This window comes from Petromyzon marinus, chromosome 4 (assembly GCF_048934315.1).
Source record: "Petromyzon marinus isolate PM22_M1 ecotype Great Lakes invasive population chromosome 4, UKy_Petmar_22M1.pri1.0, whole genome shotgun sequence".
Classification (NCBI taxonomy): domain Eukaryota; kingdom Metazoa; phylum Chordata; class Hyperoartia; order Petromyzontiformes; family Petromyzontidae; genus Petromyzon; species Petromyzon marinus.
In genome coordinates this window covers 22,742,030-22,758,474 of record NC_133670.1, presented here as the reverse complement: position 1 = coordinate 22,758,474, position 16,445 = coordinate 22,742,030, and the positions used below count along the sequence as shown (strand labels likewise).

The 16,445-nt window shown below is 50.4% G+C and overlaps 1 protein-coding gene across 7 annotated transcripts in view; it reads left to right on the top strand.

Moving 5' to 3' along the window:
• The window catches only part of LOC116938011 (tensin-3-like), a 141,426-nt gene that overhangs the window by 104,523 nt on the left and 20,458 nt on the right, over positions 1-16,445 (top strand). For all 7 annotated transcript variants that reach the window (XM_032945227.2, XM_032945234.2, XM_032945222.2 and 4 more), the window contains 3 exons: positions 2,531-3,108; positions 4,393-5,650; positions 15,765-15,982. In XM_032945227.2, the coding sequence (XP_032801118.1) occupies positions 2,531-3,108; positions 4,393-5,650; positions 15,765-15,982 (2,054 nt within the window). The remainder of the gene's footprint in view (positions 1-2,530; positions 3,109-4,392; positions 5,651-15,764; positions 15,983-16,445) is intronic.

Genomic DNA, 16,445 nt, shown 5'->3' with positions numbered 1-16,445 from the left:
TTTCAATTACTGCACGGTACCTTTTGTTGAGCCACCGTGTTTGTATAGAGTGCCTACATGCGACACAGTTGTAATACGCATTGGGTTTTTTTGTTTATGGGCATCGGTTTAATTCAAGGCAAAGATGCACACAATTGATAGCTATGCTTTTGACATGGCATGTCAGTCTATGGCACTGCATTACTGAGAACCAGACAGTCGGCCAGATGGAAGATAGACATCCAAGACACTGTGTACCGTTCCTACAGAGCATTCCTGAGGCAGCAGTCATTACAACCAGCGGCGATGTTTACGTGAACGCTCCTTAACTGGGGAATTACCACCCTCCTAGACGGAATAAAACATTCAGTCGGCGTCGTGGGGGTTTGATGGGGGTGGAGGGTCTTTAAATGAGTTTCCTGCCCAGATCCGGCTCCGAGCCACGGCGGAGTGAGGCTCAATGACCCCCCTCCCGCTTTCTTGACGAGTAACATTTTTCTGCATTCGTAACGGGAGCTGTGCTGCTTGGCTATAACGTACAGTGCTGGTATTGTGGATCAAAACAAAGTGACCGTTAATAGGGCTTCAATTGGCGGGGTTTTTTTTACAAATTGCTCTTCCTATTTTTTTTTGCTCGTTAAAAATGCACGTTTGCCAAATTACATTTAATTGTCGTTATATACAAACTGTGTATGGGCTCGTTGTTGAAAGCTTTGTGTGTTGTTTGTACAACACACAAAGCGTTGCGCGACAAACCCGGCCACCCGAGTTCGATTCCATTCGCGCACACGGTCAACGCCAGTTTACAATTATCTGAACTGACCCCGGGCCTCCCCTAGGTCGACTCAGCCTTTAAATGATTACCCGGTGCAGTGAGAGCAGTCTTGTTCAGTCTGTATGGAAGATTGCTGCGTGTATGCACGACACTGCACCTCGGGGTTGTGAGAGCGCAGCTTGTGCAGGCTTGCTGTGTCTGTGTGCACACGTGCGTGTGTGCACTCGTCCTGGGATGTGTGTGTGCGTGTCCGGGGTTAGACTGTGTGTGTGTGGGGGGGGCCTTGCTATGGGGAGTGGAACGAGAGGCAGGTTGAAGTGCACGAGGGGGTAGGGTGGGGTGTGGTGCGTTCCTACATGTACATGGGGGTGGGGGCCCGGGTGTGGTGGCTCGACTCTTATTTATATATTTACACATTCACTTTGGAAGTGCATGGGGGGAGCCTCGGGGCGGCTGAACCCACGCACTTCCTGGCCCCAATTCCCCAGACGAGCGCCGTCACTTGTTTAGGAATTAAGAAGCCAGGAATCCCAACAGAGGACACTCATTAATTTACACCGCACGCAAAGCACGGCACGCACGCTCACTCGCTCGCTCACACACACGAGTCTCTTGGCCGACACACACACACAAAGGTCGCAAGGATTAGCGGACAAGCTCCCGCGGGGTGGCTTTTATTTGGCGAGTAACCAGGTGAAGTGTTTCTGCTCCGCGGTGGTGAAAGTGGCAGTGAATTGTTTGCTGTCGGTAAGTTTGGCTCTTATGTTACGCTTGATATTAATCGTGCGGAGAAACAAGAGTGTTGTCGGTGCTGTGGGCATTAATGATGGGGACGATCGTCATGATGATGGTGATGAGGATGTGATGATATTGAGAACGTCGAGGTTGGAATCTTTACGCTGATGTCAACGGTGTGTTGTGAAGACAATTTCGATGATAATATTAATAGAGCAAGATAACTTTGATTATGACGATGGTGAAAATTGTTGATTTAAGATGATGCAGGTGGGGATTGTTGATGCCGAAGGCAAGTGTTGATTAACGTTTCGGCAAGAACCGTTTTTAGCCAAATACAGTAGAACAGGACAAAATGAAATTATTTGCTTGTGGTGAAACCGTACACCGAAAGCTGATCCTTATTGCATTTTAGCTGAACATTCGTCCGACCGTGAGCCTGCGCCAAATTACCTTTGTGCTGAACAAAATACAGTGCTCAGCTCACAAGTATTCCGATGCCCCCCATTGTGTTTCATGCAATCGGCCACTAACGGACGCGGCTAAATGGATGACTATAAAAGATCAGTGGCTTGTGCGACGAGACTTTGGGTGAGCCGGCAATGTATTTATTTGCTTGCTTTGATTACATTCCTTTTCATGCGACTCGTATGAAACAAATTGCTGCATACGCATTACGATGATTTTTTATTGCACAATTGTAAAAACAAAGGTGACGTGTTATGAGCAGAAAATTCAATCACGTACACTTCACTCGCGTAAAGTCATAGTTCGCAATTCACGGAAGGATAATGCTTACTCAAGTAGTTATTGGCCTATCACAAGATTACAATGGTCTGCCTGATATCTATATATGTAAAAGTTGGTTGGATAGGTCACACCAGCATGGACTGTGCAGTAAATGAAAATAATGTATACGTGTTTGTGCAAGTTCTGTGAGAAATGTAAGAATGTTATAATTGATGTGAACTATAATTACTCCTGTTTGTCTTCTCCCTTCTCCGCCACCCTCCCACCTCTGTCCCTGCTCCTCCCATGCAGACCCATCATGCAAACAGGGAGAGAGATTCCCTGGGGGTGAGGTATCCCCAGAGCTCTCCCTCTTCACTCACTCAGCCCCTACAGCCACAACTCATCCCACTCTCTCCGTTAGCAGCGACTCTGGCCACTCCACCGCCTCTGTACGCACGGCTAATGAACCCTACTCGCAGCTGCCACAAGCACAGCCACAACAGCACCAACTCCTACAACAACAGCAGCAGCAGCAGCGGCAGCAACAACAACAGCAGCAGCAGCAACATCAGCAGCAGCAACAGCCACAGGCGCAGTCAACGTCGCCCTCCGAGTTCACGGCCACGGGCAGGAGCGGCGAGCCTGGGCCGCCCGTGCCGTCCGTGCCGTCGGGCCCGTCGGCGAGCGAGCAGCGGGACCTGGAGGAGCTGCTGAGGGGCTTCAGCCTGGACGGGGGCGACCTGTGCCACCCGGGCGAGCCTCACCGGGGCGGCCCCAGGACAGCGGGGACGCAGCTGCACGCCATGCGCGGCCTGCAGCAGAACGGGGGTCATGCAGGCGGGGTCGCCGTGAGCATTCCCGTGGGAGGAGAAGCCCGGCACCACAAGGTGAGTCGCCTGGGTGGATTTGATAGGGCTGTGCAGCCAGCCACCTGACCAACATGTCAGTTTAACACGTAGGCTTTCGCGACCAATATTATCCATAATAGAGGGGTTTTTTTTTGGGTTAGGTGTCGTTAAATCCACTGTCACCTGACATAGCCAATTAGTAAGGTTTGTCACTTAAACAAAATATGCCAATTTTTTTCTTCCTCGTTCAGCACACCTGTGTGTTGGAGAGTAAACCCACAACATTTCCAATTCCGAGTACGACGTTTCACCGGTAATTACAACTAGCCTCATCACTATTATGACCAACATGTATGTATGTTGAACTTCTTACGCGACGTACGTAGCCAACCGTGCTAATCGGAGGTGCGGGGGGGGCAAGGAGAACAAACAACACAAAAAACAGTTCTTAAGAAATGGCTTTGCAATGTATATGATTTAAAAGTGCCATCGCTCCAGTGGTTTTCTAATATCGGAAATAAGAGCATTCCAGACAGCCGCAGAAGCGCATGTGAAAGCACGTAATGCGGTGACCACCGTCTTTGTTCAAGCCAATGGGTGCTCCTGCTTGATTGAGCAAGGTGGCTGTACTCATCTCAGCTGGCACCCTTGAGTCATTTCTGGAGGTTTGACGATGATTTATCTGTTGGATTATATATTTTTTTTTATTATACCGTTGTGCAGCAGTGACTAAAGGCTGACTGACTCGGTGTTTTAGCCTCAGGTACAGCGCACATCTGATTTTTGTAAATGTATGCTGATGTTCCAGTTTAATAACAGCGAGCATTAGGAGACTAAGTGACTAATCGCTGAAAATGCAGAGCCCTAAGGGAGGTATGAGCATATGGTGTGGTGTCATCGATTTGTTGTTCTCGTTTTGTTACAAATGCATAGATACATAAACTAGTGTTAATTCAAAGTATGCATCACGCCAATCGCACAATTGCAATAAACCTGGGGGGAAAAGTGAAAAACTTTAACCAAAACTGTGTATTAAGCATAATTTTAGTATCAAATTAAACAAAACATTGTAAATAATAACGTCATCATCTCCCCATGTTCATTGGCATATAAAGAAACACTGAAGTTTGACTATAATTATTATCCTCCACATTATTTTCAACTGATTGCATTTCCATTATCATTAATTTGCGATTCATTGAGGTTGATTCCAAGACTGAGACGGTCGTTCTCTGTTACATTGTTATCATCATTATTATTATCCTTGATCGGCTCATTGGGCTTCCTTGTGTTGACTGACTGCCCATCTCCCCCCTCACCCAGGTTCTGGTCCAGGTGCACACCGAGCGCCGAGCCGGTGCCGGCAGTGGCGGCGGCTTGAACGATCGAGAGACGGACATTCTGGACGACGAGCTGCTCCCCCCGCACGACTTGCGCAGCGTGGACAGCCTGGGCACGCTCTCCTCGCTGGAGGGTGGCACGCTGAGCCCTTCGGGGGCCGGGGCCGGCGGGGAAGGGCTGGGTGGCGACAGTGGGCCCGCGGCCGGGCGCTACGGCTTCCTGCAGGAGCCGCACAAGGTGAGCCAGTGCTCGCTGCTGTCGGACAGCACCGGCTACAACACGGTGGAAGAGCCGCAGCAAGACACGCCGTGCCCCACGCACAGCTGGGTGCAGCAGCAGAGCATGTACGCCAACGCCGGCGCCAATGCCAACGCCGGGCTCGGCGGCTCGGCCGGCGTGGACGAGTACGGGTTGACGTACCGCTCGCGGACTCCGCTCGTCGCCACCGCCGCGTGTTCGGCGCCGGCGCAGCAGAACATCATCTACTCCGAGCCCAGCGGGGACTCGGGCGCCCTGGCGGTGCCGCACACACCGGCCCGTGGCTCCAGCAGCCGCCACGCCGTGCAGCGCGGCGTGGGCTCCTGGAGCTCGCACGGCGGCGCGGGACAGCTCGCCGCCGCGCTTCGCGGGGGCGACTCCCCCGTGCCGCCGCTGTCCTCCCTCAGAATAGAGGGACGGCAGAACGACCACGGCCCACGGGAAGGCCCGAGCAGCGGCGCCGACGGGCCCCAGCTGTCCCCGTCCCAGCAGGACTTGGAGCTGTCGCTCGAGACGCTCAATCAGCTGATCCTGGACCTGGACCCCACCTTCACGCCCGTGCCCACGTGCACCCCCTTGTCCACGCTGCGGCGTCAGACTCCCACCCCGCTCGGTTCACGGGCGACCGAAGCGGGGTGCCACCCGGAGCACGTGCGGCTGCAGTGGCCTGCCCCGGGTTCGGAGGATGAGCCGGACTTTGGGAATGGTGGCCGGGACTTTGGGAATGCCAGAAATGCCTCCTCGACAGGTGGCAGCTATAAGTCACCGGCGTCCGTAACCGGCAGCGCGGGCACGAGCGTGGGAGTGGGCATGCCGGGATTCTCCGAGCCGCCAACAAGGGAGGCGGGTGGGCGAGCGAAGCACGGAGAGACGGGCAGCGTTGGGTCGGCCACTTTTCCGGGGCACGGTGCCGGACCGACGGAGCGGAGCTGGGCTCAGCAAGGGGGTCCTCACTGGGAACAGACGGGGATCGCGCAGCAAGGTCGGTCTGGTGCACACCCGACGCAAACGTGCACACGCGTTGCGTGCTGCCACCCTCCTACACGCAGGTCACACACACCGAAGGGTTCACGTAACAAAGGGCAGCGCTCGCAGGCAGGCATACACGCACGTATATTTACACTTAACGCTCACGACTCAAAACAAACACGCATATGCACACGCATAGAAACGTGCTCGCGTATGCAGACATCCACGTGTGTTTGGCTCAGAAAGGCTACCATGGACACTCTTGTTTTGACTTGTCGGTGTTTGTCAGCATGCTGAAGTTGGGCTTTCGCGAAAGGACAGTTTGAGGGAAGCATCAACAATGTGTCATTTCTGCAGAATCGGGAAGAGAAAGCCATGGGGCTTTGTGCAAATCGAAAACAATACTGCTCACGCCGACTGGCGCACACACACAGGAGCATATGCACGGCACACAGTAATACGGTGTTACATAAGAGCCAATTCAACAAAGACAAGCCACTTTATATGTGGAATTAGTCTTAAGTAAACTTGCTGCCATAATAAATGCTATACTAATCTCAACTTCGCACGGGTAAATGTTTAGTAGTGAGAGTCACTGCCTCTGCTAACAATTCTTATATAGACCAGGCTGGCCCTCAAAGGGTGTGTGAATTGTAAAGGAGGCGTTAAGTTTGGTCGGTTGTTAAAGCAGGCTGCTGCTGTTCAAAAGCCATGATTAGAGAATGTGTCGGCTAATTCTTACAAGGATTAGTACGGTTTTTTTGTGCCTCTTTGCATCGTAAATAATGTCTATAGAGACAGAGGTGGGTTTGAGTAGAGACTGTGGTGTCCCCGTTATTTTTGTTGGCCTATTTGGTCAATTGATGCTGGCTGCGGTTTAGGGGCAGTCGCATAGAGGCTTAGCTTCATAACGCATGGGAGCATCAATATTTACAAACAACGGGGAACATTCCCTACTATACACGGTAAGTGGCAGTCTTAATGAAGGCATTTTGGTTTGCCGCTGTGAGTTAAAAAAACAACAATGCTTCTACAAAGTGTATTCTCTCTGCCGACTTAGTGATAGTTTTGCATTCCAGGTTCTACCACCACAGAGCAGGCATCTGTACTGCATATAACACAAGTGGTTATTCAATGTCTTTAAATAAATTATGATGGTGATTATTATTTCATTTATTATTTTCTTAATGTCCCTGAAATTGGCTTTTTCAACTATTTTCTTTACACTGCTTAACCCAGGAAATCCTCGCTGAATCTCAAGACTCCTTTTCAGGAGGGTCCTGCCAAGTCTTTTATTTTTTATCTTTTCTTTTTTCAGTAATCCCAATGCTGCACTTAATTTGCAGCATTGGGACATTTCACCAATTACCAGTTACGTAAAGTATTTCTTAGCTATTGGAGGCGACCTGGAGAACCTGGAGGAAACGCGTTTAGATCAGGGGACGAAAACAGAGACTCCAAACAGAACGGTGCCCGAGTCAGGAATGTCTTGTTGTGATGCACAAGTGTTACCACTGTGCCCACCCAGCCACGCAAAGGGCAACACATCTACACGTCGCTGTGTTGAGCTAAACATGTTATAAACAACATTGCAGATTAAGGATCACGAAGTTACACGAACACAATCCTACTCCCCTCCAACAAAAACAAACATCAAACATTCACAAAGTTGCCACGATGACTCTCCATGGCTTGTGCTTTTAGTGAGCACAAGTTAGGTCCCGCAAAGAAACACCAAGGGGGTTTGTGTGGCCCAGGTCCGTGACCGACCGCCTTTACCTCCCAGTTGCTGTTACACACCAGGTACTCATTTAAGGCTGAGTCATCCAGGTGAAGGCTTAGAGCAGGTTCTGATACCACTCCCAAGAATCGGAAGTGAAGTCCTTGGGTTCCTCGCGCGGTGCGCGGGATCACTGCACCACCACCACGTGATCATCTCCCGTGCGCGCGTGCGCACACACACATCTGCACAGAGGGCAATAAGTAGGGGCAAAAGAACAATGAGTGACAGGTGTCAGGAAGGACCACACACGTTGGGTGTTTGAGAGGCATGGCCATCAAGCTCCGTGAGTGAGTGTGTGGGAGGGAGCGGGTTCATGCAGCTGTGCCGAGGCTCCGACCACACGGCCATTTATAGAGACAACGAAAGGCTTATTTGGTAGCAGCGTGCATGTGCGTACATACATGCACGTGTGTATACAGTACGTGTGTGAATGCTAACATGTTTGTGTGTGCGTGTGTGCTTTACCACGCAATGGATAGAATACCTGGATTTTACACCCTACGCTTAAGTGTTAACTTTAAATCCATTTAAGCATCGGTAAGAATACATGCCACTTTGAACAACTGCGTAAGCACGTGTGCTGCTGGATATGTGTGTATGGACGCAGGTTTGTTTTTGTAGCCCTGTGTGTACATGTTTGTGCCTCCCATGGGTCAGTTAATTCAGTTATTTCAGTTTTCAGTTAATTTATTTTGGTATAGCCCTGTGAGCCATTCGGCTCTTGAATCGGGTGCAACCACAACAAACAAAAAAACAAAAACACGAACAAGAAAAATATCTTAAAGTGATTATGTGACTGTGCAAACAGAAAATCCATGAAAAAAACAGCAAAAATATTTCTGAAAAAAGCACCGTACACCCACGCTGTGTGCAAAAAAATCCGAGTGGGATGCAAGTCAAACAACAACAACAACAACCACAAGAAAACTTAGATTAAGGCCATCAGTCTAACAGAGCCTGAAATGAGGACCTGGTCTCATGCATTAACATTGGCATTGGAAAGCTAAAGGTGGTCGAGCAGGGTGCTGCCAACACACACCCCCTTCATGGGCTTCCTCAGCCTTAATAGGTGCTCGCTAACGTCTTTTTTTTGTTCCCCTACAGCCTAAAAGGCGAAACTGGGGATTTTTGTTGTGTTTGTGGGTGCACATGTGTATGTGTGGAAGCCTTTGTATGAATGAAACGCGGACGTGCGTGGGCACGAGCGCGGACGTGCGCGCGTGTTCTCCCGCGCACTTTTTCACAGTGGTGGTGGTGGTGGGGGGGGGGGCGTGCTACGTGTGCATGTACGCACAAGGCACGACTCTGCGGCGGAGCCGACTCCGGTCATAATTAAAAGGCTGCGGCAAAGAGCATCCGTGGGCCGAGAGCGCGAGCCCAACGCTCTCAGAAGCAGCACCGCCGCTCGGCGCAGAGGGGGGCCCTCCCGGCTGGTCGACAGCTCAACCCCGGCACAGATTTATTCTGGGTGCCGCTGTTCTATTTCCCCCCCCCCCCCCCCCACTAAATTTGGCCACTTTTATCAGACAAGCCCCCTCCGACTCCGGGTCAGATCCATTTACAAGGCCGGGTGTCGCGGTGCGGAGCACGGCGAGCGCGCGGCCCCCAACGCGAGCGAGCGAGAGCAGCGATTGAAGCGGCTGCCAGGCACAACCCCCCCCCCCCCCCCACCTCCGCGCGGTTAACCGGGGAGCCTCGGCACTCCGCGAGGGCTTGGCGACTCTCCCGCGATGTCCGAGCTGGTGCCCGCAAGAGGTAATCGCGGCCCACGTGGCCATCCCCCCCGATGGCGCCGCTCGCGGTCGTCGGCGTCGGGGTGCACCGACGCGTAACGGCGGGGGCGGCTTTCGCGAGTGTCGCGGGCAGCGGTGGCGGCGGTGGCGGCGGCGATTGTCGTATAAGTCGTTCGAAGTCGCGGTGTTCATGGTGACTGTTAACACTGCAGTACGGTGCACGTCTTAGATGTCTCCTTGGCTTAGCAATTGTGGCGAGAGGCATTTGTACTGGGAATTTTAAGTAGACAGTGCCGTGGAATTAGCGGTTTGGAAACAGTTACTTAAGCAAGTTGGCACGGAAGTGCCGCTATTTTATCAATATAAAGGGTTAAATCTTTTTTTTTTTTTGAATGGGTACAGAAGGATACCCCCTCAGGTATTTTTTTTATCACAATCAGAACCAGTAAAATATAATTACGTGAAATTTTCTTTTTCGAAATTAATTTAAAATCCACGAGTAAGATGATTAACACTTGTTTTACATGAGCGTAGCAATATCTTGTATATGTTTAATCTGTAATTCGGTGACTGTCACAGAGATCCCTTGTTTAAGGGTCCCTTAAATATCTAAAATGTTTGTTTTATATCACAAGGCTGATGCGACGTTAATTTGCTCAGTTTTTTTCCTCCATCGAATGTCATATTGTCCTCTTTCTGAATGGGTCTGCTGTGCAGAAGTTTGTTTTTAGCCGTTGTGAAAATGAAAGTTGTCGTGCATGAACCCTAAACTCAGGCGGTCACCTTGACAAAGAGGGCACAGGTCATGAGATGCATTGCTATACTATCATCAGCGTCATTCCACTTGTTTACCCACGAGGGCCTCACTGGAGTCTCGACTCTTTTTCAGGAGGGTCCTACAAGTGTTCATTATTGGGGGGGTGGGGGGGGGCGGTGGCGCCGGTTGCTACGCACAATCCCAATCGAGTAATTTTGGGGGTAAAATTTCACACATGGCACATTCGGGCCACGAAGCCGTCACCCAATGGCCCGCTCTTGCCAACGTCACCACGGAATCTTTAGTGTCCACTGTGAAGCAGAGGCAGCGTATTTTAAAAGTTAATGAACTCGCAGTAATGTCGAGGGTGGCTGCTAAAGTCGAACCGTGAACTTCTGCGACAAGCGGCGAACACGCTGCCGCTGGGCCAGGTGACCAGCCTAAATATTTACACCTGGATGAAGAATCCTCCTATAAAGGTTTTGACGTACAATTGTACAATGTTACTATAACAACTTACTCAAGCACTCGGGCACAACTGCTACTACTGCATACCCAAGGTTTACTGACACAGCTACATTGTAACTACAGAATACGATCGATACTTACACACGCGCGCGTGGCTACAATGCTACTTATATAAGCCTTATGGACACAAAGCCATGATGTTGACAAAGCTATGTAGACATCTGTGGTTAGTTGTAAAAACACTTGCATACCAACTTCGGAAAACAAGGGACATTTTCACTTAATTTGTTTTTTCAACCAAAGACTTTCTGCTGCAGTACATATGGGTCTCAATACGTCTTATTCAATACATTACAGCTCAGTGCGATGCATAATGGCACTTACGCTTTTACTAAAGATGTGTTTTTACCAGATGTGTGGCAATTCAAAATGCAACGTTATTAATGTTCTGGACGTCTTGTTAAGACCGGGTCATCTACTCATTTCCAGGCCAGCGGAATCCTCAATCAGGACCAAGGCTTTCTGGCTCCAAGGCCAGAAGGCTGTGTATGAGCCTGGCTTGGGTTAATCATTGTCCCTCGCGTATTAGAGAGCACGAGCGTGGTTATTCAAAATTAGCCGATGCTGAGATTGCAGCGCACTAGTTTTAACTTCGGTGTCCATGAGGATTGTTCCTACTTCCACAGCATCAACATTCTAGGAGTCCTCGTGCCATGATGAGTAATGACAGCCACTCATCTCCATGGGCAGTCCAAAGTGTGATAGGAAACCATGTTACTGTAGAGAGGACTTGTCCCGCCTGAAGACAACTCCTGTTGACTTCTCACCAAGATATACGTCCTCCCAAGTGGGTACTCATTTGAGTGACCTCAGGGATGATGGTGACAGTGCTGAGTCACATGCAAATTGGTATTTGAGCCTTGTGATGATAGCCGTGTACTAGACACCTTTTGGTATGTGATGTCGAAAACCTTCTTGTGAAACAACCTTCAGAGCCATCCTGACGCGCCACAAGGAAACTTCCTTCTGCACAACTCGCACGCGAGCTCTCTACACAGTGCGGGCACAGTTGACAGCGCACAGCTACGATGAACACTGGCTCCATTGAGGAGGCCCGGGGGTCAAGCCGTCAATTGTTTCGCTTGTTGTTTAGTAACCAACGGAAATTCCTTGGTGAAGTCATCGCGACGTCCCCGCGAAAGAGACTGTACCGGGCCTGGCCTCGCGACCTTAGGCCCGCTGAGCGGTTGAACCTAGCGTGTGACTCCATCCGCAACCCCTCCCGTCATCCACTGCCCACTCACGCCACACCTGAACGCCACTGACCCCTGCTAATCGCAATGACCTGTGCTCAGGGGTAAAAAGTAACCACAAACGTTGAAGCTGTCGACGTCCATCACTCGTGCGTCCGTCATGTCCATGTGTACAGGTACAGTCCGTTGCCAATCCAATGCTGGGTGCGGGCCTCCCCACACCCTGCAGGTAGCATGGCAACATAGAAGTACAGTGCAACAATGGACGTTGCTGCACTTCCCTCTGCTGCCAACCACTTGTCCCCCTTGAACCGATTACAAAGTCTCGGCTATGGTGGTCACCCTTGCAATCACTATCCAGGACCATACCTGCTTAGCTTCCCAGATCTGACAAGATCAGTCACATTCCTGGTCATTGGCAGGAACAAAATGGGTGCACAATCCGGTCTCTGCAACACAACCAACTTTGACTGACGCACCTGTCAGCCCTCACTCCTTTGATGCCTGTTGAACCCACTAGGCTCCGCTGAAGCCCTGACTCCTGGGGCTAGCATGGGCCCACGGTCCATAGGTCACGGCCCCTTAAACAATCCCCGTCAGCGTCCATCAAAGAGGGCATACCCTCGGATGACTCCACCGCTAATGGTAGTCGATCAACTCCCCCCCTCCCCAATGGTTCAGCAAGCCTCCTTAACAACCAGGAGCGTATCCTTTTGCTCTGGGACCGTGAGTCTCGCGTGCCAGCTTGGACGCTGGGATGGCGTCACGCGCCTTGTCTGTGACTCGTACGACAGCCGTAATGCAAAGGTTTAATGTCATGGAAAGTATAGTTTTTTTAAAAGTATGTTACCTGGATAAGCTCTTGATATGGAACATCTCAATTAGGAGGGTGTCCAGGGTAGGCCAGCTCAGCTCATGAGAAATTTAGCAGATAAGCCACACTCTGAGCAGCTACTCAGCCCATTTCGCATGTGTCGCTGTGTTGTCCGCTGCTACTCGCAATAAGGGCAGACGGTTTTGTTTTCAGTGGGGCAGAAAGGGCCTTTTGTGCCGTAGTGTTTATGCCAAGCAGTTGGGGGGGGGGGGGGGGTGTAAGGACTGACTGTAATATTTTCCGCTGTGGCTGACACCAGCATTGGATCACTGGAAATAATTATTATATTATATATTTTACAGGGAAATATTGCCAAAAAAGCTACTGAAGGCATCGTAGAGTATGGATGTGGGTGGCCGTGCATGCTAATTGGATTAAACTGTTCGCGATAACGTGTCGGTGTCGTGCATTGGAGCCTTGGAGGGTTCAATGGGAGTTAATGAGCATGTGCACGCACAAAACCGTGATTACCCAGTAAGTGCGATGGAGGATGCAAAATATATCTCCAAAAGCAGCATGCAGAGTTAGTCAGCCAGCCAGTGGGAGGCAAAGGCACGTAATATAATAATCATGAAAACAATAACTCACCACCCTGCTTCATTAACTATGTATATTAGGAGAAAACAAGTGTTCGTAGGAGAAGACGACTAACGTTTCATGCCTTTGCTTGTTACAAGTATGCTAAAGGATTGGAAGCTTTCGTGACTGCAGGAATCCATGCTCTTTGGTAAAGTCACGGAGGTAGAAAATTAATAGATCAATACGTGCTGTGTTTGTTTCACCTGAAGACGGTCGCTTGTGTTGCGATCGAAACGTCGTGATCTATTAATTTTCTATCTACGTGACTTTGCCGAAAGAACCAAAGAGTATGCTGAAGGAGTTAACTCAATCGTTTATTTCAATTGGATTTACAGCATTTGGCCAGCCGGCCATATTTACAGGCTGGCAGGCACTGGCGAACAACGAATCAAGCCAATTGAAGAAAACAACTCACTCCAATTAAAGTGTGAGAGCGTGAGAGCGAGCGGGTGCCCCAGGAAGAAAAAAAGTATAATGACGTGGTGCGTTCGTGAGTAAAAGCACTACTTTGTGAGCTCTCGGTTGCGTGGGTGAACGAGTGAGTGCACAGCTCTGCAATTGAGCGAGTACATGGTTCAAGCGTGCAATTGAGGAAGTGAACGGATATAAAGTTTACAATGAAGTCAATGAACCAGTGAGTAAGTCCATGATTAAGTAACAAAATAAACAATACATTTCATCAGCCACACAGCCTTTTGGTGAGTGCATAAATTCAGCAGTATTGGTTCAACACAAGCAAACTCTGTCAGCCTCACTTGAACCAAACTGCCACGTGTTTATAGTGAAGGACATAATTAAGCCATCAAGTAAGTCAGTTACCGAGTACTGGGAAGTCAATTTGTGAGTACTTGAATAACTCTACCAGAGAGTTAATTAGTCAAGGAGTGAGTCTACATTTGAACGAGTAATTGGGTGTGTAAAGTCCTTGACCGAGTGAATGAATCACCGAGTGAAGGTGCGGGTGGCTGAGGAGCGAGCGAGACGGCGAGTGAATGAACAGATTTCGTTCCACACATGGGCTGTTGAAGAGTCCAACATTGGGGCTACTGCCGGCATTCCCTGCACGACAAACGCTGCCTGTGTGCTTGGCCAGAGAGAAGGGAAGGTCGGCGGGAGAGGATTCGGACACGCAGGCAGCAGTGCCGTGCAACAGCGGGAGACACGAGCGATGCTAATAACGGGCTCCTCTTTACGAGCCTCCCAAAATTCACAGGATACCGAGCCGTGTTTGGTGTGAGTGGGGTGGGGGGGGGGTGTCCATCGCACCCCCCCCCCAACCGACACCAACTACCTCCCTCTCTCCCCCACAACTGCGAGATGCTTCTCTGATCGTAGAATTGGGGGGCGCGGCGGGGGGGGGGCACAACGAGGGTGGCATTGACACCCAGCTCACACGCGCACCCCATTTCATGCGCGCAGTGGGGGAAGTGGTGCAATTAAGAGAGTGGCATTAAAGCCTTCTCTGCCCTCCCGCTTCTACCACTTCTGCGTGCGCATCTTGAGACCACCTAGAACGTGCATTTTAATTGACCAATAGTGCTCAGCGGGCGGGATGTTAAGTGGAAGTTTTTTACGCCGCTTTCTCACTAAACCCAGTTGTGCATGTTACACGGCACATTGATTAACACGGAGCACATTGATTTGCCAGCTGCTGTTCGAGACTGTGGTCGTTAGTGATGCAAATAATGAAGCTTCAAGTTACAAACTCCCAAGTCTATAAAAATGTCACGTTTCATGCAACGCTTACCTGAAAGCAACAATGAGTCTATGGTGACTAAATGTTCTTGCCTATTTGATGCATCACATTGAAGTGCATCCGTACTCATCCTCCAGCGAGTATAGGGAAAGCGTGTGTCTCTTTTGGCTGTATGAATTGAACGGCTCAACCGAAGCGTCGAAATGCACGTTCGTGTGCCTTGGATGCACGTGTACGTGAGTCTTGAATAAGTGACACACGCACACTTTACGTGTGACACGCTCTAGCATGCTCGTTGCATGGTGCCCATTTAAAAAAAAAAAAAAAACTTTACTGCGCCCCTCGCCGGGGGCAGAGAATATAGATCAGAGCAAGGTCGCCTTTGGCACTTGTGCTATTAGGTTCACTTGTGCCGATGCTATATACGTGACTTGGTTGTGCTATTGCAGTGGCACGTACCCGTGTGTGTGTGTCCTTGGTGTGATATGACGGTGGTTAGTGCACGGCACAACAAATCTCGGGAACCTTGGTTATATTTGGATGACAGCCCACCACTTTGGTCAACTCGGCTGAAAATTAGCGTCTGGTGTGTCAGCGCCAACCTTAGGGGATCGGGTGTGATGTGGGTAAGAGCACCTCATCAGGGCGTTATTTGTTCGTGTGTTTCTCCGTGCCTGCTGTAGGGTAGCGGTTAGCGCTACGCTGCGCTACGAACCTGGTGACCCAGGTTGGATTCTCGCCCACGGCCAACACCAGTGACGATTATCTGAACCAGTCCTGGGCCTCCCCTAGGTCGACTCAGCCTCAAATGAGTACCGTGGTGCGTTGTCTAAAAACATCACCACTGGGGAGGCAAAGGCAGTCGGGCGTGGTGCTGGCCACCCACCCCCTCGTGTACCGTGCCGGCCTTCATAGTTTTTTTTTTATGCTATATGGGGGATCTTTATCTTTGTTTGTGTACGTTCACGCGTTTGGTGCGTTCAGGCATCTCAACCATGGAGGCAAGGGGCCGGCCTATGCACAGACGCAACCTCAGCAACGGTCGCTATGACAACCAGGATGGCGAGCAAGGTGCCGATGGCCTCAATGGCAGCGCCGGCGAACAGAGCACCTATCGGGCCACCGTGCGGTCACCAGTCCGAGCCATCTCGCCAGAGGTGCGCAACATCATCGCCGCCAATCCTGGAGGCCGTCCGCGAGAGGTGAGGAAGGGAGAGCGGGATCGTGGCAAGCCCACCTTTGAGAGGGAGACCGCATTACAGCTATAGAGGGGGTATCAGCGTCCACCTCTAGAGCAGCACTATTGGTGAACTTTACAGGGTTGCCATAGACTGTCTTGTTTAGGTTTCCATTGCGCACCTCTGGATGGTTACAATAGTCCACCTCCAGAGGACGACTACAGAACAATCCACCTCTTAGGGGGTCATAATCATCCTCCAGAGGTGGAATATTGTAATTATTTTAGAGTGTCCACCAATATAAGGGACACCACTGATCAGTCACAGTGATTCCACAGTCCACTTTTATTGAAGTGGTTTCACAATCTCGAGGATCACCATAATCCACCACTTTAGGGTCACAACAGCACATCGTTAGGGTCGTATAGTTCACCCAATGGTGGATATCACCAGCCACCTCCAGTGGAACATCAAAGTCTGCCAGCAA